The 26,858-nt window shown below is 42.7% G+C and overlaps 1 protein-coding gene and 1 non-coding gene across 5 annotated transcripts; both read right to left on the reverse strand.

Moving 5' to 3' along the window:
- Positions 1 to 1,151: 1,151 nt before the first annotated feature.
- Positions 1,152 to 8,260, reverse strand: ATP5MC1 (ATP synthase membrane subunit c locus 1). 4 transcript variants are annotated; one of them, XM_032615651.1, is made up of 5 exons: positions 8,088 to 8,201; positions 7,521 to 7,568; positions 6,524 to 6,601; positions 5,952 to 6,130; positions 1,152 to 4,630 (listed from the first exon to the last, which is right to left on the reverse strand). In XM_032615651.1, the coding sequence occupies exons 2-5, from the start codon at positions 7,557 to 7,559 to the stop codon at positions 4,597 to 4,599; spliced, it is 330 nt and encodes a 109-aa protein (XP_032471542.1). In that variant the 5' UTR covers positions 7,560 to 7,568; positions 8,088 to 8,201; the 3' UTR covers positions 1,152 to 4,596. The 4 variants fall into 4 exon arrangements, with proteins under 4 accessions (XP_032471542.1, XP_032471540.1, XP_032471539.1 ...); XM_032615649.1 differs by lacking the exon at positions 1,152 to 4,630 and adding an exon at positions 5,414 to 5,631 and having other exon boundaries at positions 8,158 to 8,260; XM_032615648.1 differs by lacking the exon at positions 1,152 to 4,630 and adding an exon at positions 5,414 to 5,631 and having other exon boundaries at positions 8,088 to 8,209.
- Positions 8,261 to 9,999: 1,739 nt separating this feature from the next.
- LOC116746519 lies at positions 10,000 to 10,286 on the reverse strand. Its single transcript, XR_004347774.1, has one exon. It is a non-coding gene; the product is annotated as a small nucleolar RNA U89 (small nucleolar RNA).
- Between the last annotated feature and the right edge of the window lie 16,572 nt (positions 10,287 to 26,858).

Below are 26,858 nucleotides of genomic sequence, written 5' to 3' on the forward strand. Positions count from 1 at the left end.
CTCAATGGGTCCCTTACTTATTACTGGACCATTGTTTTCAGGTACAAGGTCCATTAGAGATGGGACAATGAACAGAAAACCACTTACCTCAGAACCAGAAAAAAGAGGTTCAACCTTTGATGTGTACCACTCCGCAAATATCCTCTTTGAGCCTATTTCTGCATCCATAGAATGGTGATAATTACTACCTCTCAGGGTTTTTCTGAGGATTACGTGTGGCATTTTTAGAAGTGTTTTGCAAAGTGGTAGGCACTGTCCAAATAATCGGCACCTCACTTGCCCATGTGCCTTCTCTCCTCTGGGCCTGTGCTCATATTTTCTCTACCTGGAATACGCTTTCCCTTTATTAGGGAAAATCCTAGTTATTTAAAGTCTCTAAGCGTCTATTCTTCATCAGTAATATTGATTAAAAAAATAGTAGCTATAAAGAAGAGATAATGTGATGACGACTGTGCACGATACCTGGCCAAAGTAAGTGTTCGATAATAATAATAATTATTATCTTAAATTTTACTTATTTATTTTTGGCTGCATTGGGTGGCTTCTCTGGTTGTGGAGCATGGGCTCTGGGTGTGTGGGCTCAGTAGTTGTGGCACATGGGCTTAGTTGCTCCGCGGCATGTGGGATCTTCCCGGACCAGGGCTCGAACCTGTGTCCCCTGCACTGGCAGGCGGATTTTTAACCACTGCACCACCAGGGAAGTCCCAATAATTAATAACTCTTATTATTCTTACCTTCAAGCCTGGCTGTAATATTACTTTCTCTGCCAAGCCTTAACACCCCCAGGCATATTATTAATATTATTAGTCATTTTTAATTACTCCATCCTCTGAAGTAATTCATACCTTTATTATAGCACGTACTGCTTTTTTTAAAAAAATATATTTATTTATTTTTGGCTGCGTTGGGTCTTCATTGCTGTGTGCCGGCTTTCTCTAGTTGCGGTGAGCGGGGGCTACTCTTCGTTGCGATGCGCGGGCTTCTCATTGCGGAGGCTTCTCTTGTTGCGGTGCACGGGCTTTAGGTGCGCGGGCTTCAGTAGTTGTGGCACGCAGGCTCAGTAGTTGTAGCTCACGGGCTTAGTTGCTTCGCGGCATGTGGGATCTTCCCGGACCAGGGCTCGAACCTGTGTCCCCTGCCTTGGTAGGTGGATTCTTAACCACTGTGCCACCGGGGAAGCCCTGCTTTTTATTTTAGTGGTTTGGTTACTCATCTGTCTAGCTACTACATATGACGTCCTCTAGGGCAGTAAGCATGGAGCACCTATCTTGTATCTCCAGGACCTGACGTTCAGTGAGTATTGCAGAAATGGTAAACACAATGGAAGTGTTTGGTAGCCAGGTGCCCTTCCCCTGGCCACGGATCTTTAAGATTTCACCTCCTCTTCCTCAGAAATGCCTATTTTCTTTCCAAAGGGCTGGCCAAGCTTGTACAAAGAATCTTCAACTCAAGGTCTAAAGGGCTGCAGCTGCTTGAAGGACCAGCTCACCAACTCCCAAGGGAACTCCAGAAGGCCTCTAAACTGGGAAGAGGAAGGACCAGGGAGAGGCTGGCAGAACTTTGTGAACTGGCATTGCTTAGTCCAGTGCTCACTGACTTTTTCAAGGCAACACCTGGCTGCTTTTCCCTGGTAGCTTGGCCAGAGAGCAAGACTATGCCTTCTGAAGCCACTCCCACGGCCTCTAGGGATGGATGACACAACCAAGCTGTGTTCCGACAGGAAACTGGATCCAAGCCTCTCTCTCCTCCCCAGCACACTGGACTGCATCGAGCCATCTCTCAGTGCAGCAAAGTTTGGTAGCACCTTGCTCATGGCAACCTGGCAAGCACTCTCCCCCAGGACAGAGACCAGCAAGTATCCTGATGTCCCGGTCACTGCTGTGCTTCAACCTTCTAAATAGATACATCGTGAAGATCCTTCTCCTCTTCCCCAAGGTCTTGTGTCCCACTGCTCTCTGGAGCAGTCCTTCCCCTCCAGGGCCTAGCCTTTTGTCTTGGGCTCAGTGCCAGGAATAGATGAAGAGTTCCCACCCAGGTCACAAATTGGGGGCTAAAAGGAAAAATCAGAACTTGGACTGGGTGTTGGAGGCTTCTGATTATAAGTAATAGCTCTATTAAAATTTTTAATAATACACGTGTTATGTGTTATCTCATTACATATCTCAATACATCTTTATATTACATATAATTAATACTGTACATGTACATTAAAAATACTGTACATGTATACATTACATATATTATCATTATTTGCATACATTTACCTGTATTATCTTACTTTGTTGTCACAATCACTATGAATTGTTCTCATCCCCATTTTACAGATGGGGAAATCAAGACTCAAGAGAGATAATTAAAAAAAAAAAAAAAAAAAAAGAGAGATAATTAACTTCATAGTTAGGAAATGGCAGGGCTGAGATTTGCACTCCCCTCTAACTCCCAAGTTCATGGTCTTTGCCACCTTGCTGAACTCTTAAGGCAGTGGTTACTCAGTGTTTTTTTGGTCGTTACCCTTCTCCCAAGAACAGTGCACCTCTGTATGCACTCACAAATATTTTGCGGTAAGCAAAATGGTCCCATCCATGGGCCATAGAGCTTAGATAAAGAATCTCAATGGTAATGGACTAATTGCCTGCTTGCAGGTGGGAGCACATTCTCTCTTTTTTTCCCTAGTATTTCTTTATTTGGCTGCTCCTAGTTGCGGCACCTGGATCTTGTAGTTGCAGCATGCGGGACCTAGCTCCCTGACCAGGGATGGAACCTGGGCCCCCTGCATTGGGAGTGCGAAGTCTTAACCACTGGACCACCAGGGAAGTCCCGCACATTCTCTCTTGATTCTAGAGTTCTGTGGGCCCACCAACCACATTCCCAACCCCGCTGATTTGGATTTGAAAGCCCAGCAATCCAAAGCTCTTTGGAACCCATGATGAAGGGAAATTCTTACCAGCCCCTTGGGAAAAACATAAGTTCCTGGAGCTTCACAGGAAGGAAAAGGTAACCATCTTCCCTGGGGGCTGCTCCTTGATTACCACCAAAGGGTAGTGACCTGGCAAGGATGCCAGCCCGACATCCCAAAAGGTTACTGCATTCCATTTGCATAACAGCATTACCAGTTAATCCATTGCTCCCTTGGTGATACCTCAGCTGCCACTTCCACCTCAGTCTGATTCCTTCTCTTTGGCCCTAAGATTCCTGGGCTCTGCTTCAGGTTCTATCACCGGGTTGCTGTGGACAATCTTGAGAGTTACTTAAGGTGAACAGACTAAGAGGACAAGTAGCAGGTTACAGTAGACCAACAGTTCTCAACCGGGAGTGATTTTGCCCCAGAACTAGGAGACATTTGTCAATCTTACATTTGGCAATTGGTTGTCACAACTGGGGGAGGGGAGGTTGCCACTGGCATCTAGTGGGTAGAGACTAGGGATGTTGCTAAACATTATCAGACAATGATTTATCTGGCCAGGAATGTGCCAAGGGTGAGCGATCCTGTGGAAGAAGAGCATGGTTGTTGAATGTTAGGTGGTCTCGGATTGAACCATTGGCCTGCTGTACGACCTTGAGCATGTCACTGAATCTTGCATGAGTCAGCACAGTGATTAGAACACAGGTTCTGGAGTTTGAATCCCAGCTTTACTAACCAGCCGTATGACCTTCACAGGATTCCTCACCTCTCTGAATCTCCCTCATTTTCCTTACCTATAGAATGACTTATTTCATAGGGAGGTTGAAGTTATTCATTGAAAATGCTTACCACCATGCCTGACATACAAGTGCTCAAATGTTAGCTCATGTTATTACAATCAACACTAGCCTCCTTGCTTTTCCTCTTCTATAGCACATAGCTTCTGTACCCACGTATTCAATAATGTATGGCATTGTTCAGTATTGCTTCCACTCTTGATTTTTCAGCAATTCCCAAGACTCCTGGGAGGATGCTTAACACCTAAATAACTAAATAACACCTAAATAACTGCACGACTATCTTATTTATTTATTTTTGGCTGCATTGGGTCTTCATTGCTGCACACGGGCTTTCTCTAGTTGCGGCAAGTGGGGGTTACTCTGTTGTAGTGCATAGGCTCCCCACTGTGGTGGCTTCTCTTGTTGCGGAGCACAGGCTCTAGGTGCGCGGGCTTCAGTAGTTGCAGCATGCGGGCTCAGTAGTTGTTGCTCGTGGGCTCTAGAGCGCAGGCTCAGTAGTTGTGGCGCACGGGCTTAGCGGCTCCGCGGCACGTGGAATCTTCCCGGACCAGGGCTTGCACCGGTGTCCCTTGCATTGGCAGGCGGATTCTTAACCACTACGCCAACAGGGAAGTCCCATAACTGTCTTTAAATTGCATTAAATTGAATCCATTCTTATTGACTCACATTTTTTGGTGTTTTAACCCTACTAGCTGCCCTTCAGCTGGAAGGTGTTAACAATTATTAGGAATTTTATTTTGGTTTCACTAGTTCAGAGTTTTGCAATAAGTTGAAGTATTGGGTTTTCAAAAAATGGGTCCCATATTTGAGACAGACCATGCCTACTAGCACCCCTGAGTTCATTCTGTGGATGTATCAGCTTAGCTTTCTCTTACCTGGGTTATCAGTCCCACGTCAGGCCAAGTGGGGGGCACCTGCTGGGCACAGACTGAGAGCACAGGATGACACCGTGAGGAGCTCTCTAAGCAATTCATTTGTTGGTTCACTACCCCGCACCCCCCAAACACCCTTTTCATTCCTAGCAAAGCTAAGATTGTAAGTTCTCCAAGAACACAGACCATGTCCCTCATCTGCTTTATTCAAGAACATTTAGGCACTCTAAGAAAGGAAATGAAACTTACAGGTGGAGCTAAGTGCAGGCAGATGGAGGCCCACCTCCAACTCTAACGTGCTATACAACTTCTTTGGGACAAAGTTTCCCTATCTGTGCCACCTTAATTGTGTGGCCAAAATGAAAATAGATGGCACAGCACAGCAGGTAAAGGTTTAGGCTGGCCCGAGGCGGGGGTGGGGGTGGGGAGGAAATCTCCAATTCTGCCACTTTCCAGCTCTGTGATGATGGACAAGTTATTTTGCTTCCCTAAGCCTCAGTTCCCTCATTTGCAGAACAGGTATAATAACTGCACTTACAATTCATAGTGTTGCTGAGATAAAAAATGCAAAACACTTGGTAAAGAGCTTGGTGCAAATTAAGCCCCTCAAAAATGTTACGTATTATTACAGTAAATTTGAAGGGAAAAAAGCACCAATTATCATTAGACAAATCCGTGTTCCCTCCTGTGGGAGACGTTATTACAGTCATGGCAGTGCTACTTCTCAGCCCTGAGAAGTTCCTAATCACCAATGGTTCCTGACCCAATCCCATTTCCTTGTCCCACCTTTCTATGAAGGCCCTCCCCAAGGGCAAAGGACAGAGGCGCAGGCATACGAGTTTAGAGAAACATTGTGTTTAATGGTAAAGCTTAGCACACTCTAGCACCGGGCATGGCCTGGAGTCGAAGCAGCAGGGGTGGATAGGTGACCTTCATGGAGCCTCACATGGCAAAGAGGATGAGGAAGGCGACCATCAAACAGAAGAGCCCCATAGCCTCAGACAGGGCAAAGCCCAGAATGGCATAGGAGAAGAGCTGCTGCTTCAGAGACGGGTTCCTGCCGGGGACAGAGACAGGGAAAGGAAGGGGTGAGGGTATGGGTCATGGGTGGTGGTGGAGGACTCAAGTAGGTTAGATGAATGGATAGTGCTGAAACTGGGAGAGGGCCTAGCTTGCATATATCCTGGGAATTGGACAGGCAAGCAGAGTACCAACATGGTAAGTTTAAGTGAGCCAGATTGGAAACTTATATTTAAATTCTGAGAAAACAGGAGGTAGATGAAATCAACACAAAGCTAGAAGGATCTCTTGCTGAGGCTTCCTCCAAATAAGATGGAATTTATAGTAGAAGACACTTTAGGCCACCCCACAACTTACCTGGCATAGCCAATGATCAAACTGCCAAACACTGTTCCAATGCCGGCCCCTGAACCAGCCACACCAACTGTGGCAGCCCCAGCGCCAATAAACTTGGCTGCTGTGTCAATGTCCCGGGAGACAACACTGGTCTGGAACTCCCGCCTGGCCACCTGGAGTGGGACACTGCTGTAGGAAGGCTAGAAGGAGGGGGAGAGAGAGGGAAGTAGAGCAGGAAAGAGAGGAAGAAGGGAGATAGGCTCAAGGACAGGTGGCTGACTCCACCCCTCACCCCACCCACCTGAGCTCAGAAATTGTTGGCAAGCTCTTAGCAAGTACAGAACGCTCAGACTGCAGAGCATGCTTGGAATTAGTCTTAGGGTCCGTTTCCAGACAGGACTAGGGAAATTTCGTGGGGTTCATGATAAACCCAATTTCACTTTTGCAAGTTTCTCACCTACAATGCTCACCTTGAGGTACTTAGAACTATTAAAGCACCACAGACTCTCCTCCCACTTTGGCCTAAAGGCAACTGAACAAACTTAAAGGAACTTAGTCTGGGGAAATTCTTAAGAAGGCCCAATCTCCTTTACCTGTTCAGATGGGATCTCTGGCCTACTCAGGAAGGAGGCACACACAGGCCTGCTCAGACCCCTGGTACAAGAGTGGATCTATAAAATCAGAAAGACACATTTCTCTAAATCAGGCAAGAAATCAAAACAAAACAAAAAATCCCCCTAACTGCTGAGCTTCAGTCAAAAATGACTACAAATATTATAAACAAAACAAGGTATTTCAAGGTCAATTAACATGTTACTGTTGCTACCAGATATGCCCACACCAGAGACAGCTGTTCTGAGACCCTGGTGTAGTCAGCAGTGGCAACCCTTCCATTTAAAACTGGGTAACAAAGTTCACTTCTATGAGCACAGCCCTTAATCAATATCCCAGAATGGAAAAAAACAAAACCAAAAACCCACACTAACATCAAACCAAGTACAGGAAGGGTTTGTACCCAGACCACCAAAGGAATCAGAAGGGGAAAATCTTATTTTGCTAAAACTGTAGTCACTGTTATACACCCTGAATGGAGTGAGCCAGTAAGCCTGGTGAGGCTCCTGAAACAGTCACCTAAGCAGAGACTCCTTTAACAAGGCTTTCTTGAACTATTTCAAGAAATATAATGTAGCAGTTGTGAAACTTGGTCGAACATTAGAATCACCTGGGGAGTTATAAAAAAAATACAGATGCATGGATTCCACTCCCATAGGGTGCAGCCTGGGCATCAGGAGTTTTAAAAGCTCCCCAGATGATTCCAATGTACAGCCAATGTTGAAAATCACTGTTTCAATGGGCTAACTATGGCCAAGTCAGACTGGGGGTAAAGGTCAGATCCAGACTGACCACATTGCAAAGCCAAGATAGCTTGGTTTACAGGCTTAAATAATTATTCAGGGGTTAACTGCATCCATCCTACTGCTTCGCTAAAGGGGCAACATCATCAGAATGCCAAGCTCCTCTCAGTTCATTCATTAAACACTGATGGTTCCCACACCTGGCGCTACAGAGCACCCGGGAGCCGCAGCTTACCAGAGCAGGAGGAATGAGTAGTGCCCTGGTGGTCTGCATTTTTTCGGTCTGCAGAGGAAAAAAAAAAAAAAAAAAATCCACTGACAGCCTGGTTGTTTGCTTACAGTCGCGACCTTCGGTCGTCCCCTTCACCCCGCCCGTCCTCCCTGGACCACGGTCTTCCTCGAACCATGCCCCAGCTGAGGAGACCATTAGAGGTCAGAGGGACAGCGCAAATTCCCTCTCCACCACTTTCTGCGCGACAGGTCTTTAAAGGAAGGTCACGGAGATCGGAAGTAAAGGAAGGAGGCCCGAGCCCCAGCCGGGAAATGATACCCAAAGAGGCTGATCTGCCGGGAAGACTGGGGAGGCAGAAACTAGGCAGGTGCCGTTCAGGGTCCTGCCCATTTCACACAGCAGTACACGGCCCGCCTCAGCCGGGACAGTAAATTGCTCATTACCGTTGGTAACTAACATTAATTGTTAAGGTTACAGACGGCCATTGCCTTTCCCGGCCCTAGGGGCAAATGCCCCACCACACAACCCAGCCACATCCCTGCCGATAGTTGGCTTTCGGCCCCAGGTCACCTGCACTCCCACTGCCCCGCTGCCCCTGCTCGGAACACAGCGCTCGCCCGGCTCAAGGTGACTGACTCACCTCCGGGCTTTAGCTCTAGGACTCAGCGTTCAGCTCCCCGGCCCACGTGTCCGGGGGTCCCCCCACTCTCATTGGCCGCAATCCCCCCGCGCCCTCGTTGGTTAACATCCTCGAGTCCTCCTTTCTTATTGGTCTTCCGCAGCTTCTTCCTCTCTCTCCACAGGAGCTTCGTGGCAGTTCCCGCCTCCGTGCGGGTAAAGGCGGGGTTTTCCTCCGAGATCTGGCTTCCGATTGGCCGATCCCTGAAGGGCTCGATCACAGAGTCGGCTTGACTCAGAGGTTCTATAACCTCCCGCACAAAATGGCGGCCAAGGTGGAAAGCAGCAGAAAAAGGCGTGGGAGAGATGACCGGTCGCCTTACACAGACAGACACATGACCTTGGACCTTAGCCTTCATTCGAGCGCTCGGGCCCTGAGGCGCGTTGCATGTTGGGATTTGTAGTCGGGTCAGAGGCCCTAAGGGCGGCTGAGATCCCGCGAGACGTTTCTCCCCAGGCTGGGAGAGCCAATGCCTTTGCAGCAACTCCCGCCCTAGTGTTTTGTGGGAGTCTTGCTTCCGCCGACAGGCGTAAAGGCTACCTGCCTCCATGTAAGTTCTCTAGTGGGTGAGCGCAACTTTGTGGGCCTCTGCCAGTGTTGAGCAGTCATGAGCTAGCAACCAGTAGTTTGTTTGCTTGTTTTTTTTAAGTATTTTTGTATTGTTAAAAACAACATTCCAAGGACAAAACGCGTAACACCCTGATAAACAAGCAAAGGATGGGAAACAGGCAGAAGAAATACAAATTGAAGGGAAGAATCTTAAACTATAAAAAGAAATAGAAGTTTAAACGCAACTTTTCTCACTAAATCAAAAAGCAGAGTTCTTTTTACTAATGTGAGCCAGGCATTTCTGTACTGCTGGTGAGAAGTATGAATTAGAACTTTTCTTGAAAGTGATTTGGTAATGTTTGTTGAAAGGTTTTGAATGGTCCATCCTCTTTGACTCAGAAATTCTCGAGGAATTGAGAGCCTTTAAACTCTCTATCCTCTTTGACCCAGGAATATCACTCATAGAAATCGGTCTTGAAGAAAAAAATCAGAAATGCAAAGATTCCCTTCAAAGGGTGTACATTGCAGAATTTGTTGAAATTGGAAACAAGTAAATGGTAAACGTTAAATAAATTGTGATATTTTCACTTGATGAAATAAGCACTGTAAATTTCCTTCCTTCCTCCCCCCCTTTTTTTTTCAGCTTAAGTAATAAAAATTTATTAAGAATTCCTGGGATGGTGGTTGTGGCTTCCCAACCTCAAGAGAGGAACAACCAACACTAGGAAATCACTGAGAAATCACACAGTCCCAACACCCCTGGCCAACATAGGGAGGAAAGTCATTCCCCTGAAAATGGGTCAGTTCTCATTATTCCAAGAAGTGTTGGGAGGACAGATGCTGAGGGGACCATCACATGTTGCTGGGGGCAGGGTGGGCGTGTGCTGGACCCCGAACTGGCTCCTGAAAAACCAGGGGAGAAACAGATCCACTTCTTCTCTGGGGGCCGAGTTCTGGGTCACCAGGCTCATTTCTTACCCTTGATGAGGTTGTCACTTCCCTGGGTGTAGGGAAGTGACCTACACTTCATGTTGTAGGTTCAGCACAAGGCTGTCAGCAGTGAGATAGATACGATTCTGTGACGTGGCGATTGTCTTGGAGATGTTCTGTGCTGCCCAGATCTTGTGCAGTTTTGATGTAGCCTGGGTTCTTGCTCAGTGCTTCTCCGAGGTGAGCACGGTGGGTTCAACAAGACCAAGTCTCAATCCCTGACCCCACCCTTACTACCCCCCTCTCCCCAGCCATCCTCTGGGCTCTCAGATCCAAGGTTGCATTAAGGTGGCTCGTGCTTAGCCCTACTTTGGTCCCTACCTGTGAACCCTCCCTGTGGGCAGCTGCCAGGAACAGGAGGCAGCATCAGAAATTGGGGCAAGGCCTGTAAAACCATGTTTCTGGTTTTATGTTTTATACTGAGAAAATTTTCATGATGTAAGACAAATTTTGAAGATTTAAAAGCAGAGCTGTATAGCATTGTGAAAAAAATGGAAAAAAGATTAAAAAAAATAAAACAATAGTTAATTCAGTATGGTATAATAAAGTTGATTTATATTTTTATGAGTATGTATTAGTTTTTTTTTTTTCTGGTTGTGTTGGGTCTTCGTTGCTGGGCAGGCAGGCTTTCTCTAGTTGCAGTGAGTGGGGGCTACTCTTTGTTGCAGTGCACAGGCTTCTCATTGTGGTGGCTTCTCGTTGCAGAGCACGGGCTCTAGGTGTGTGAGTGTCAGTAGTTGCAGCACGTGGGCTCCGTAGTTGTGGCTCGCGGGCTCTAGAGCACAGGCTCAGTAGTTGTGGCACACAGGCTTAGTTGCTCAGTGGCATGTGGGGTCTTCCAAACCAGGGACCAAACCTGTGTCCCCTGCATTGGCAGGCGGATTCCTTTTTTTTTTTTTTAATCTGACTTCAGCCAGATGTACCTTTATTTATTTAAAAAAAATTTTTTTTAATTAATTACTTTATTTTTGATTGCATTGGGTCTTTATTGCTGCACGCAGGCTTTCTCTAGTTGTGGCGAGCAGGGGCTACTCTTTATTGTGGTGCACAGGCTTCTTATTGTGGTGGCTTGGCTTGTTGCGGAGCATGGGCTCTAGGCGTGCGGGATTCAGTAGTTGTGGCTCACAGGCTCTAGAGCGCAGGCTCAGTAGTTGTGGTGCATGGGCTTAGTTGCTCTGTGGCATGTAGGATCTTCCCGGACCACGGCTCGAACCCGTGTCCCCTGCATTGGCAGGCGGTTTCTTAACCACTGCGCCGCCAGGGAAGTCCCTGTATAAGATTTATAATAGCAGTATATTAACAATTATGCTAATCTGGAAAGTCTGAACTTTGGACTCTTAGAAAAAATACTTTAAGATTGAGATTTAAGGTATCCTGCAAGAATGGTACAATGGAAAGAATGTGGAGTTTTGAAATCACACAGACTTGAGTTCCTATCATGGCTCTATCATATAACTAGGTATGTCTGTCTCCGAGCAGATTACCACATCTCTTTTGGCTTTAGTGTAATAAGGTACCATTTACCATACGGCAAGCATTGGATTAGGTGGATTCACCTGTTATATGATTTAAGCTTGACAACAGCCTTTTTTTTTTGCGGTACGCGGGCCTCTCACTGTTGTGGCCTCTCCCGTTGTGGAGCATGGGCTCCGGACACTCAGGCTCAGCAGCCATGGCTCACAGACCCAGCCGCTCCGCGGCATGTGGGATTTTCCCGGACAGGGGCACGAACCCGTGTCCCCTGCATCGGCAGGCGGACTCTCAACCACTGCGCCACCAGGGAAGCCCAACAACAGCCTTTTAAGTGGATATTATTATCCCTATTTTACAGATTACCCCCATGTTACAGAGCATCTTTTTTCCAGTTTGGAATATTTGGTAAGAAGTCAGTATGTGGACCCAGGTCGGTCTGGGTCCAAAGTGCTTAACCATCAGCTCTTGAGTCTCCCTAAAACTGGGGAACCTGTAAAACAGGGTTAATACTACTTACCTTATAGAAATGTGAGGTAAAATAAATGCCAGGCCTAGGTTGGTGAATAGTCCCTGTCTGTTACTACTCTAGGACAAGTTATATTTTCGTGTGGAAATCCCTAACTTTGTCTACATGTTTTAATTTTTTTTTCACTTCCAGATTTGTCACATAGCTCTACTCATAGCTTAACTTCAACATTGTCAAGTTTATCCTGTGACCTGCTGGGAATCAGGTATTTCAGTGCCATGTTTAGGACATGAATTTTGGAGTTAAATAAGCAGGATTCAAATCCTGGCAATGCCACTTACTGCTGTGTGATTTGGGGCAAGGCTCTTAACCTCTCTAGTGCTCTGTCATCATCTATAAAAAGGAGATACCCCTTTTTCAACAGAATTGTTATGAGTAAATGAGATAGTACATGTAGAGGTGCTCCTTTAATTATTGAAGTAAAAAGTACTGGTAAACCAGGAGAGGCTGTAGGAAGTGGAAGGAGGTTGGGAAACCTCAAACCCAGACCTGACATCTTGGGGGTTGTACTAGCTGGCTTGGAGGAGGCCCAAAAACTTCTGTGGGAACTCTGAGAGGATTCCTGAGTAGGCAAAAAAGCTTTTTTCTTATGGTTACAAAATGATTTATTAGAGATATATTTTCTTATTGAATTATAGTTGACTTATAATGTCGTGTTAGTTTCAGGTGTACAGCACAGTGATTTGGTTATATATATATATATATATATATATATATATTCTTTTTCAGATTCTTTTCTCCTATAGATTATTACAAAATATTGGGTATAGTTCCCTGTGCTATACAGTAGGTCCTTGTTGGTTATCTATTTTGGTGTGTATATGTTAATCCCAAACTCCTAGTTATCCCTCCTCCCTACTTTACCCTTTGGTAACCATAAGTTTGTTTTCTATCTGTGGGTCTCTTTATGCTTTGTAAATAAGTTCATTTGTATGGCAAAAAAGCTTTTGATGAAGGTGGCAAAGGGCAAACTTGTGGATAATAATACCAGCAGGTCCCTCTTTCCAAAGGCATTTCTGACTCCTCAAATCTACCTCTTCCACCCAGAGTCTTATCTCAGATCGTCTTGCTTTTCCTCTTGCTTTTCACTCTTCCTTTAGGAATTCAGTTCAACAAACATTTTTGATCACTTGACAGCTCCAAGCAGTGTACTTGGTGCTGGGGGAACACAGATGAATAGAACCAGTTTCCACACTAAGGAAACTCAGTTAACAAGAAAATAAATAGGCAAATAAATACTAAGAACTAGTATCTTAAGGAGCACTACAAGAAAACTTCCTGCAAAGTATAGAGAAGGGAGGTGGAGAGAACCAAGGAAGAACTTTTTGGAAAAAAAAATTTTGGGCTGAGATTTGAGGATAAACATATGTTAGCTAGATATATCAAGGGAGAGAGTGAGAATGGATGAAGATATTCCAGGCAGAGTGAATGAGATGTAGAAACCCAGGAGAGTTGGTGTGGCCAATTTTAGACCAATCAGTCATGGCCATGGGACAGCAGAAATATGACTGCTATACTCCATTTCTGGCAATATGGCCAGACTAAGTATTCTGAAAATCCTCCTGCCACAACACCTAAAAATGCTACATAAATATAGCACACATATTTTAAAACGCATAGCCTTGTTTTTGACAGCTAAAATAAAATATATTCTATATTATATCCAAATTACCAACTTCCCACAGTCTGAAAATAATATCTCCTCTGCCAAATGACCCAGGTGGTGATGATATATTCTGTAACAACAATAGTAACAAGTATAAAGGGAGGGGTTTTTTTGGGTGGGGGGAGCTTTTGGCATAGATGATTCATGGTGATAAATCCTAGCTTTTAAATGCATAGCTGAGCTCACAAGAAAGTAACGAGAGTCCCTAAGGACCCAAAAGAAAGAGAGAACATAAAATTAGAGCAGTAAACATGTAATATTAAACTGAAACTGCCATGACTGGGAATATAGTGGGATAGGGAAAGGGGTATCAGCCGCAGCAATTAAGTGGCTTGGCTTTTAATCGCCCATGGGGATAGAAGGATTTGGGGTCTGTATAAAATAAGGAGTTAAAATTGAAATTTGCGGATAAACCTAAGATCCTCAAAAGGCTACACCCTTTGAAGGGTGGACTTCAAATGTGCACTACCATCCACAGGGAGGTAACAATGAAGCTTGTGTGCCTATTCCTGGCTCTCAGTGGGAAAGGAAAAACAAACAAACAAACAAACAAAAACTTTCCTGAGAATTTATAGTGACAGGACTATATGTTGGGATTTGGATTCAAATCTATACCCTGGGTCCAGGAATGTCCAGGCTAAGGAACTGATATTGAAAGCTGTTCTAGACAGGGGATGTCCCTGGGATGAAACAATGTCAAACTCCTCTGGACCCATGCAGGATTCTCACAATAACTGAAACATAATCTCCATAAAGAAACAATCCACAATGAGCGAGGATCAGCAAACATAACAAACAGCAAGAATTTCAGATAACACAATATTCAGATTACAACTCAACTATAAAAGAGGCAGTAAAGTGTAGTGATTAAGAATGTGGACTTTAAACCCAGACTGCCAGGCATTCTAGTCAAGGCATTCTACTTACTATCCAGGTGATCTTGGGCAAGTTGACTAAGTTCTCTGTGCCTCCACTTCCTTATACAGGGTTGTTATGAGGATTAAATGAATTAATATTTATAAAGTACCTAGAACAGTGCTTGGCACATAGTGTCACAGAGCATTTGTTATTATTTAAAACTAAGTATGTTTACAATGATTAGGGACATAAGAAAAAATCAAGATGGTATAAAAAAGAACTTGCAGATTTGAAAAAGAAATAAATGGGGGGCGAGAGGGATAAATTAGGAGTTTGGGATTAACATATACACACTACAATATATATAAAATAGGTAACCAACAAAGACCTACTACTGTATAGCATAGGGAACTATACTCAATATTTTATAATAACCTATAAGGGAAAAGAATATTATATATATATATATATATATATATATATATATGACTGAATCACTGTGCTGTACACCTGAAACTAACACAACACTGTAAATCAACTATACTTCAGTAAAAAGCAAAAATAAGTAAATAAATAATAAAAAAGAAATGAATTAAACAAAAAATGAAAAATATAGTACTTGAAGTTAAGAAAAAACTTAATGGATAGGTTAAACAAAAGATTAATGAGAGCTGAAGGAAAAGTCAGCAAACTGGAAACAGGTCTGAGAAAATTATTCCTATTGAAGCACAAAGAAATAAAAGATCAAAAATATGAAAAGGAGGTTAAGGGCCATGGAGGGCAAAATGAGAGCTAACATCCACCTAATTAGAATATTAGAAGGAGAGAACAGAGAGAATGGGAAATAATAAATATTGAAATATAATGGTTGAGACGTTTACAGACTGATAAAAAACATGAGTCCTATAGTTTAGAAATCTCAACCAATCCCAAGTAGGATAGCTATAAAAAAAGAAAAATCCCATTTCCCATTTTAGTCAAACTACAGACCACTCTACAAAGAGAAGATATTAAAAGTTACCACAAAGAAAAACAATTTGTCTACAATAGAAAGTTTCACTGAGAAGGTAATATTTGAAAAAGTCTTGAAAGAGGGGCAATAAGGTATGAGGATATCTGGGGGAAACATATTCCAGGCAGAAAGAACAGCAAGTGCTGTGGCAGAAGAATGATTAACACATTCTAGGAGTAGAAATAGACCAGTTTGAATAGAGAGGAGGGAGCAAGAAGGAGTATCACTGGAGATGTAATGAGAGAGATACTGGTGGTGGGAGAGGAGGTCTTGTAAATGTTAGCTTTGTAAGAATTTTGACTTTTACTCTGAATGAAATGGTGACTCATTAGAGGGTTTTGAGTAGAGGAGTGACATAGTCTGACTTCTGTTTTAAAAGGGTAATTCTGAGAAAACAGTACTGACCAGGATAGGCAGGGACCCCAGTTGGAGGTTATTGTAATAATCTAGATGAGAGATGATGTGGCTTGGACCAGTGGAAGTGGTAAGAAATCATAGGATTCTGGTTTTATTTTAAAAGTAGAGACAACAATTGCTATTAATGGATGATGAGAATGAGAGAATGAGAGCAATTAAGAATGACTCCAAGGTTTCTACCTTAAAAAGCTGGAATAATGGAGTTGGCATTAACTGAGATAAGGTTTGACTATGTTTAGAGCAGGATATTTTTGGGAAAGTGGGATTAGGATTTCAATTTTACCATATTAAGTTTGAGGTGACTGTTACACATTCAAGTGAGGACAAAAAGTAGGCATTTGAATATATGAGTCTGGGGTCCAGGAGAAGTCTGGGCTTGAAATATGTATTTGGAAGTCATCAGTAAGTAGTTAGCAATTATCACACCTAGACACGTCAGAGCCAAACTGTAAAAAGACAAAGACAAAGAGAGAAACTTCAAAGCAGCAAGAGAAAAATGACTGATCATGGACAAAGGAATCCTCAATAAGATTAACAGCTGATTTCTTACCATAAAGTATGGAGGCCAGAAGGTAGTGGGATGACATATTCAAAGTGCTGAGAGATCCAGTGGTTAGGATTCTGTGCTTTCACTGCCAAGGTGTAGATTCAATCCCTGGTCGGGGAACTAAGACCTCACAAGCTGCGTGGCATGGCCAAAACAAACAAAGAAACAAACCCTGTTAGCCAGGAATTCTATGTATAGCAAAAATATCCTTCAAAAAGCATAGAAGGGGGGCTTCCCTGGTGACGCAGTGGTTGAGAGTCCGCCTGCCGATGCAGGGGACACGGGTTCGTGCCCCGGTCTGGGAAGATCCCACATGCTGCAAAGTGGCTGGGCCCGTGAGCCATGGCCGCTGAGCCTGCACGTTCACAGACTGTGCTCTGCAATGAGAGAGGCCACAACAGTGAGAGGCCCGCGTACTACACACACACACACACACACAAAAAAACCATAGAAAAAATTAAGACATTCCCAGATAAAGACTGAGAAAATTCACTACTAGCAGAATTGCCTACAAGAAATACTAAAGGGAGTCCTTCAGGTTGAAATGATAGGAAACTAGACAGTAATTCAAATCCACATGAAGAAATAAAGAGCATTAGCAAAAGTAAATACACAAGTAAATGTAAAAGTATTTTTTAAATTAATTAATTAATTATATTTATTTATTTACGGCTGCGTTGGGTCTTTGTTGCTGCGTGTGGGCTTTCTCTAGCTGCGGCGAGCGGGGGCTACTCTTTGTTGTGGTGTGCGGGCTTCTCATTGCGGTGGCTTCTCTTGTTGCAGAGCACGGGCTCTAGGTGCGTGGGCTTCAGTGTTGTGGCACGTGGGCTCAGTGGTTGTGGCTTGCAGGCTCAGTAGTTGTGGCACGTGGGCTCAGTAGTTGTGGCTTGCAGGCTCTAGAGCGCAGGCTCAGTAGTTGTGGCGCATGGGCTTAGTTGCTCCATGGCATGTGGGATCTTCCCGGACTAGGGCTCCAACCCATGTCCTCTGCATTAGCAGGCAGATTCTTAACCACTGCACCACCAGGGAACTCCCATAAATGTATTTTTGTTTGTAACTCTTTTCCTCTTTTACCTGATTTAAAAGACAATTACATAAAGCAATAATTATAAAGTTGTGTTAATGGGGTTTATAATATCTAAAGGGAAATTTGTATGATAATAATAGTACAAAGGAGGGGGAGGGAATTAGGCTATACTGGAGTAAAGTTTTTGTATGTTATTGAAATTAGGTCAGTATTAATCTGAACTACATTATTTTAAGCTAAGATGTTAATTGTAATCTCCAGGACAACCATTAAGAAAATAACCTTAAAAAATACTGTAAAAGAGACAAGAGAATTCAGATGACATACTAGAAATATCTATATGATGCAAAAGAAGAAATTCACAAATATGTGGAAATTAGAAAATAAACTCCTAAAAAACCAGTGGGTCAAAGAAGAAACCACAATGGAAATTAGAAACTACTTTGAGATGAATGAAAATGAAAACACAATGTACCAAACTTTATAGGATGCAGCTAAAGCTGTGCTTAGAGGTAAATTTATAGCTGTAAGCACCTATATTAAAAAATAAGGAAGATCTCAAATCAATAACCCAATCTTCCACCTTAAGAAACTAGAAAAAGAAGGGAAAACTAAATCCAGAGCAAGCAGAAGAAAGGAAATAATAAAGATAGTATGGAAATAAAGGAAATAGAGAATAGATAAAAATATCAACAAAACTAAAGATTGATTCTTTGGAAAGATTAACAAACCTTCAGGTAGGCTAACCAAGAAAAACAGAAGATAAATTGCTAAAATCAGGGGTGAAAAAGGAAATGTCAGCACTGACCTTACAGAAATAAAATGGATTATAAGGGAATACTGTGAACAATTATATGCCAACACATTAGATAACTTAGATGACATGGACAAATTCTTAGACACAAACTATTATAACTGACTCAAGAAGAAACAGAAAATCTGAGCAGACTTATAACAAGTAAAGGGACTGAATTAGTAATAAAAAAAAAATCCCCAAAGGAAAGCTGAGTGCCAGATGGCTTCACTAGTGAATTCTACCAAACATTTTTAAAGTTTTTATTTATTTGTTTGTTTGTTTGTTTGTTTAGGCTGCATTGGGTCTTCGTTGCTGAGCGCAGGCTTTCTCTAGTTGCGGCGAGTGGGGGCTACTCTTCACTGTGCTCGCAGGCTTCTCATTGCGGTGGCTTCTCTTATTGCGGAGCATGGGATCTAGGCACGTGGGCTTCAGTAGTTGTGGCACGCAGACTCCGTAGTTGTGGCTCGCGGGCTCTAGAGTGCAGGCTCAGTAGTTGTGGCACATGGGCTTCGTTGCTCCGCGGCATGTGGGATCTTCCTGGAGCAGGGATTGAACCCGTGTCCCCTGCATTGGCAGGCGGATTCTTAACCATGGCGCCACCAGGGAAGTCCCTCTACCAAACATTTAATGAAAAACTAACATCAGTCCTTAACAAACTCTTACAAAAGATAGAAGAGAAGGGAACACTTCTCAGCTCACTCTATGAGACCTGTATTATCCTGATACCCAAACCAGATATTAACATCACAAGAAAAGAAAACTACAGACCAATATCTTTTATGAACATGATTCAAGGGCCCTCAACAAAATACTATCAAACCAAATGCAGCAACATATAAAAAGGATTATATGTCATGACTGAATGGGAATGTAAGGTTGGTTTAACATACAAAACCATTTAATGCAACACAGCATATTAATAGAATAAAGAACTACATGACCATCTCAATAGATATAGAAAAAGCATTTGACAAAATCCAACATCCTTTCATGATGAAAATATTTAGTAATCTAGGAATAGAAGGGAACTTCCTCAACTTGACAAAAGATATCTATTAAAAACCCACAACTAGGACTTCCCTGGTGGTGCAGTGGTTAAGAATCTGCCTGCCAATGCAGGGGACACGGGTTTGATCCCTGGTCTGGAAAGATCCCACATGTCATGGAGCAACTAAGCCTGTGCACCACAACTACTGAGCCTGTGCTCTAGAGCCTGCAAGCCACAACTACTGAGCCTGCGCACCTAGAGCCTATGATCCGTGACAAGAGAAGCCACTGCAGTGAGAAGCCCACGCATCGTAACGAAGAGTAGCCCCCACTTGCCGCAACTAGAGAAAGCCTGTGCAAAGCAATGAAGACCCAATGCAGCCAAATAAATAAATAAAATTTAATAAAAATTTTTTTAAAAAAGAAAGATCTTGGCCTATTTATTTTAATAAAAACCTCACAGCTAACATACTTAATAGTGAAAGACTGGATGCTTTCCCCTAAGATCAGGAACAAGACAAAGATTTCTGCTTTACTGCTTCTATTCAACATTCTATTGGAAGGTCTAGCCAATGTACAGAAATTAGAAATGAAAAAGAAAGAAAAGATATCCATATTAGAAAAGAAGTAAAACTATATTTGCAGATGACATAATCTTGTATATAGAAATTCCTAAGAAATTCCCCCAAATCTATTAGAACTAATAAGTTCAATAGTGTGGCAGAGCCCAAGATCAATACATGAAAATCAATTGTATTTCCATACACTAGCAGTGAACAACCAGAAATTAAATTAAGAAAACAATTTTAATCACCTGAAACTAACACACATTGTAAATCAACTATATTCTAATAAAAATCTTTAAAAGAAAAAAATTTTATTTACAATAGCACCAAAAAGAATAAAATGATCAGGAATAAATTTAGCAAAATAAGTATAAGACTTGTACACTAAAAAGTACAAATATTATTGAAAGAAATTAAAGAAGACATCCCAGGTTCCTGGGCTGGAAGACTTACATTTTTAAAATGACAATATTCCTCAAGTTGATCTACAGATTCAATGCAATCTCTATCAAAATCTCAGCTGGCTTTTTTTTTGCAGAAATTGAAGAGCTGATGCTAAAATTTATGTGAAAATTCAAGGTTCCCAGAACAGCATAAAGAATCTTGAAAAAGAAGAACAAAATTTGAGGACTCATATCTCCCAATTTCAAAACTTTTACAGTAAAAAAAAAAGAGAAAAGCCCAACTGCAGCAACTCAGCCAAAAAACAAAACTGCAATGAACTACAACTTTACACTCACTGTGATGGCTATACTCAAGAAGACAAATAATAAGGAGTGTTGGTGAAGATGTGGAGAAAACAGGGCCCTCATGCACTGTCGGTAGAAACAACATGGTGCAGCCACTTTGGAAAATAGTTTGGCATTTTCTGAAAACACAGAATTGTCATATGACCTAGCAATTCCAGTTTAGGTATACACCCAGAAATGAAAGAGAAATCAAAATGTATGTCCATAGAAAAACTTGTACACAAATGTTCATAGCAACTTTATAACCCCAAACTGGAAACAACCCACATTTCCATCAACTGATGAATGGATAAATGAAATGTGGCATATCCATACAATGGAATATTATTTGGTCATAAAAAGGAATGAAATACTGATAAATTTTACAACATGGATGAACCTTGAAAACATTGTTCTGGGACTTCCCTGTTGGAGTGGTTAAGAATCTGCCTTCCAATGCAGGGGACATAGGTTCGATCCCTGGTTGGGGAACTAGGATCCCACATGCCATGGGGCAGCGAACCCATGCACCACAACTAGAGAGAACCCCACGCACCGCAACTAGAGAAGACTGTGAGCTGCAATGAGGATCCCGCGTGCCGCAGCAAAGATCCCGCATGCCGCAACTAAGACCCAACACAGCCAAATAAATAAATATTAAAAAACAAAACAAAACGTTATGCTTAGTGACAGAAGCCAGGCACAAAAAGCCACATATTATGTGACTCTGTTTATATGGAATTTGTCCAGAGACAGAATCTGTAGTGGTTGCCAGGTGCTGGAGGGAAGAAGGTGTGACTGCTAAAGGGTATGAGGTTTCTTTCAGAGTGATGAAAATGTTCGAAACTTTTTGTGGTGCTGATTGCACAACTCCGTGAATAAACTAAAACCTTTGTACACTTCAAATGGGTGAATTGCATAGTAATTGAATTATGAAAAATTTTAAAGAGATTTAAAAATATATATTTTAGGTTGCACAACAATGTGAATGTACTTAATGGTACTGATTTGTACATTTTTAAATGATTAAAATGGTAAACTTTGTTATGTACATTTTATTTATTTATTTTTTTTGCGGTACGCGGGCCTCTCACGGTTGTGGCCTCTCCCGTTGCGGAGCACAGGCTCCGGACGCGCAGGCTCAGCGGCCATGGCTCACGGGCCCAGCTGCTCCGCGGCATGTGGGATCTTCCCGGACCGGGGCACGAACCCACGTCCCCTGCATCGCAGACGGACTCTCAACCACTGCGCCGCCAGGGAAGCCCTGTTATGTACATTTTACCACAATTTTTAAAATATGTGTAAAAATTAAACAAAAATTGTGTATCAAAACACACACACACTACAATATGGAGGAAAATACATCCAAGTGATATGTAAATACTATTAAAATTTTTTTTAATTGAAATATAGTTGATTTACAATGTTCTGTTAGTTTCAGGTGATGTAAATACGTTTGTTTTCTTTTTTTTTTTTTTTTTGGCTGCGAGGCATGTGGGATCTTAGTTCCCCTGCAGTGGAAGCGCTGAGTCTTAACCACTGGACCGCCAGGGAAGTCCCCAAGGTGACGTAAATACATTTTAATGGCATTTCACAACTCCTAAATAGAGAACCTAATAATCTGAAAAATACATTTGTTAACAATGGTTGCCTCTGGGTTTTTAGTTTATAAGTAACAATGCCTCAATTAATCTTTTTCTTTTTTGAATTTTTAATTGTATATAATGAATATATATTACATTTACTTTGAAAAATCAAATATATAAATTAACAATAAAAACATACCTTTCGGTTAAAGTTGAAAAAAGAATGAGTGTAGATAGAGAAGTCCAATCTTAAGAGGTCAGGGAAATGAGGGGAACTAGCAAAGGAGTCTGAGAAGGAATGGCTCAGGAAGTAGGAGGATAATTAGGCAAAGTGGTGTCTTGAAAGTAAAATGAAGAAAATGTTTCAAGGAGAGAGTGATCAACTGTCTCAACTGCTGCTGACAGGCGGATCAGTGAGAACTAGGCTTTATTTCTGGGTGGAGCAACCTGGAGGTCATTGGTCAACTTAACAAGGAAAGTTTTGTAGATTGGTGGGAGTGAAAGATGATTAGAGTGGGTTTGAGAACAGAGTTATTTGTCATAATTTTAAATGACTGTTTAACTAAAACTTACTTTGAGGGACTTCCTTGGTGGCCCACTGGTGAAGGCTCTGTGCTTCCACTGCAGGGGGTGCAGGTTTGATCCCTGGTTGGGGAACTAAGATCCTGCATGCCGTGAGGCATGGCCTAAAACAAACAAACAAACAAACAGTTACTTTGAAAATTGGTAATTAAAGGAAAATAAACAAGCATTTGTCTTGCCTTTCCAGTAGGAACTGTATTTTGGGATAATCAAACAGATTCAGTTGATAAAGAAAAACTTTCCTGGGCTTCCCTGGTGGCACAGCGGTTGAGAATCTGCCTGCCAATGCAGGGGACACGGGTTCGAGCCCTGTTCCTCTGGGAAGATCCCACATGCCGCGGAGCGCCTAAGCCCGTGCGCCACAACTACTGAGCCCATGCACGACAACTACTGAAGCCCGCGTGCCTAGAGCCTGTGCTCCTTAACAAGAGAAGCCACCGCAGTGAGAAGCCGGGGTAACACTTCTCAACAACAAAGAGTAGCTCCCACTCGCCGCAACCAGAGAAAGCCCACGGGCAGCAACGAAGACCCAACACAGCCAAAAATAAATAAAATAAATAAATAAATAAAATAAAGTGTATACATCTAATAACATGCATATAAAGTGAACATTGACATAATTATAAGGGGAAATTCAGAAATTCAGCATCATTTTGGGAGATAATGCATCTCTGTCGGTAACTGACAGATCTACAGACCAATAATGAACCAGGATATAGAAGATTTGAATGACACAATTAACTCCCTTCATTAAGTGAGCTTATATAGAACTCTGCACTCAGCAGTTAAAGAGTACACATTCTTTTCAAGCACACATGGAACACTTATTGACCACTTACTAAATAACAAAACAAACTTCAGTAAATACCAAAGAATCAATGTCACACAGACCACATTCTCCGACCACAATGTAATTAAATGAGAAATCAAAACATTACAAAACATGCATTTAGACATAAAGAAACCTTTCAAACGTGACTGTTGGAGTCCATATCAAGAAATGAAGGGCAGTAACTAGAGAAGAGGAAGCTAAGACCCCCATTAGCCAGGCAGATACCTTGGAAAGTCTCCACTACATTCTAAACCCTATCCCCCCACCACCTTTCTCCCAGTACAGCCTAAGATGAGCCCTCTAACATGACCTAACCACTTCAAGAATAACCACTACTCACCTTCTTCCCAAAGCTAAAATCATCTGTGTCCAGCTAGTAGCCAGAGGCACCATAATGAGGCAGCTATTCCCCAAGTGTATTACCTCCCACTGATGTCTATCTAATCTTCTAGTTCAGGTTCGATCTTACCTTGGTGTGGCTCCACATCATCCTGTTATTTATGGACTAAACAATAGATAGAGCCCCACCTTCTGCACACTTGGGCTTCCTTCCATGCAGCAGAGGTCTCAGATGGTGCAAGGATCAGGACAGATTCATGGACACTTGGTTCATTTATGCAGGTGCAGTGCCAAGACCTTTTGGAGCACTAGACGGATTGCATTCCATTTTGTCCATAACTTAGACCTTCAGTTTAAAGATCTCAGTCATTATCTTTGCACAAAATTCTTCCACTTTCTAGCCCAATGCCTCCCTCTCTCTTATGATTTAAAAAAGTCAAATGGTACAATTTATTTTTTAAATCAGTTTTGCATCTCCCAGCATTTTGCTGACCAAGACATGTTCATATAAATTTACTGAATTTTTTCTAACACAACGTATTCCTAAACATACACGCTCACATTAGCATCAATTATAAGGTACATTTCCCTACATATTACTGACCATACAAAATCCCAATTTTAATTCTGATTAGTAGTACCTACCAGTAACCACTACTCATATGCAATAGTGGGAAAGGGAAAAAAAAAGGAGAATCACATTAGCTATTCTTAAGAAAAGGGTTTAGTGGAGGCCTCCATGAAAGCACCATACTTGGCCACCGGCCCAGGGGCTGTGCTGTATCTTGTTGGACAAATCTGTATAGGTAAATGATGCAACAGCAAATCACATTGGCGTCATTGTATAACTCACTTCTTGAGCAGTGGAGTGACTTCCTTGGTTCCTATGATCTACCTGTTTGGAGGACTTCCTTTATATTGATATAACCAGCATCCTTCAGGACTGCTTCAAAGAGGACCAGTGGGTAGGGTCTCCTCTAGGGAAACATCTACTTCCTATTATTGCTGGTACCATTTTTATGAGGTTTGGGATCGAGTCTTCCTGTAACTTGGTTTAAGAAAATCTCAGGCCTCTATTTGCCAGCATTACTTTTTTTTTTCTGGTACTACAATTCCCATAAAATTTTGGTGACCTGAGCATTTCCTTTGGGAGTTCTCTGCTACAAAGTCCAAACTAAGAATCTTGTCTTTCTTTGATAATATCCAGGCCTGGTGAAGATTCAGAGCTGGGCCTGCCTAGGGGGTTCTGCTCAGCTATACCAATTCTCCAATTCATGCTTTAGCTTCAGGGTATGGATGGTGAATAATGAGGGTGGAGGTGTCTGACTTGCTCCTCGAATCTGCCCTCGAAGGTCAGTCATCCCTGCAACCTCGCGTTCCACTGCCATGGGGAAGGTCTTTTAAGATGGGAGGCAATTTCACATTTGTCCAGCAGAGGGGGCTCAATGAAAGATGGTTTGGAGAGATCTGAGGTTTGGTGGTGGTTTTTTTTTTTTTCCCAACAAAGCTGTTTTCTCTTACACCCTACCTTTGATCCCAGGAAACTATGCTGGTTCTGCTTTCAAAATTCGTCCAGGATCTGACCACTTAATCACACCTCCAATGGTACCGCTCTAGCTTGAACCGCCTTCATTCTCTCATCTGAGTTACTGCAGAGACCTCCGAACACTTGCCCAGCTTTTACTTGCTTCCTTATCATCTATCCTCATCCGACCCAGCAGCCAGAGAGATCCTTTAAGATATAAGTATACTGTGTCACTCCTCTGCTCAAAATCCTGCAAAGGCTTTCTCATTTCTCTCAGAGTAAAAGCCCAAACTCCATCCCACTTGGTCCCCCACTACCTGTCTGACCTGTCCTACAAGTCCCCCCACCCCATACCCCGCTCCAGCTCCCTTAGCCTTTTGGCTGTTGCTTGAACTCCCAGGCATATTCTTGCTCTTCCCCTTTTATGTCCAGGTAACTCACTCCCTAGTTTCTTCCACGTCTTCACTCAAATCTTGCCTTTTCAGTGAAGCTTGCCCTGACCTCTCTATTTAAAATTGCAACCACCATTTCCCTATTCTCTCTCCAAATTTCTTAGCCTGCTCTATTATTTCCTCCACAGTACTCAGCACCTTCTAACATACTGTTCTGTACTGACTGTTACAGACAAATGTAATTGTTATGTTTACTATTTATCATCTTTCTCCCTCCTACATGAGCTCCTTGAGGGCAGGGATGTTCATTCACTGTGCTTAGAATAGTACCTGGCCCAGAGTAGGTGCTCAACAAACATCTGTTGACTGAATGAATCGATCAATACCTTCATTCCAACAGCTAAGATCTTACAGTTTCTCTAATCAATGCTCTAACTTCATTCCTGGGTGTGGGGAGGTATAGAGAATCAGAAAATCTGACACAGCAATTCAGCAGGATTCAAGGCTAATTTGTTTGTTTTTTAATTTTCTGTATTTATTTTCTTTAATTTATTTTTTTGGCTGTGTTGGGTCTTCTCTTTGCTGCATGCGGGCTTTCTCTAGTTGCGGCGAGTGTGGGGGAGCGCTGCTCTTCGTTGCAGTGCGCGGGCTTGGCATTCTGGTGGCTTCTCTTGTTGCGGAGCACGGGCTCTAGACGTGCGGGCTTCAGTAGTTGTGGCGCACGGGCTCAGTAGCTGTGGCTCACAGGCTGTAGAGCCCAGGCTCAGTAGTTGTGGCGCACGGGCTTAGCTGCTCCGCGGCATGTGGGATCTTCCTGGACCAAGGCTCGAACCCGTGGCGCCTGCATTGGCAGGTGGATTCTTAACCACTGCGCCACCAGGGAAGCCCAAGGCTAATTTCTTAAAAAATTTTTATTGAAGTATAGATGATTTACAAAGTTGTGTTAATTTCTTCTGAACAGCAAAGTGACTCAGTTATACATATATTCTTTTTCATATTCTTTTGCATTATGGTTTGTCACAGAATATTGAATATAGTTCCCTGTGTTATAGAGAATGACCTTGTTGTTTATCCATTCTATATACAATAGTTTGCCTCTGCTAATCCCAAACTCCCATTCCAAGGCTAATTTTTTTTTTTTTTTTTTGGCCGTTCCATGGAGCTTGTGGGATCTTAGTTCCCTGACCAGGGATCAAACCAGGGCCCTCAGCAGTGAAAGTACAGATTCCTAACTACTGTGCCGCCAGGGAATTCCCCCAAGGCT

Source organism: Phocoena sinus, chromosome 20 (assembly GCF_008692025.1).
Source record: "Phocoena sinus isolate mPhoSin1 chromosome 20, mPhoSin1.pri, whole genome shotgun sequence".
Classification (NCBI taxonomy): Eukaryota; Metazoa; Chordata; class Mammalia; order Artiodactyla; family Phocoenidae; genus Phocoena; species Phocoena sinus.

Coding starts and splice junctions, on each gene's coding strand:
- ATP5MC1 (XM_032615650.1), bottom strand. CDS start 7,712: ATGGTCTCCTCAGCTGGGGCATGGTTCGAGGAAGACCGTGGTCCAGGG. Junction 6,602..7,520: donor TACTCATTCCTCCTGCTCTG/GTAAGCTGCGGC, acceptor CTGATTTTATAG/ATCCACTCTTGTACCAGGGG. Junction 6,131..6,523: donor CAGAGATCCCATCTGAACAG/GTAAAGGAGATT, acceptor CCCTCCTTCTAG/CCTTCCTACAGCAGTGTCCC.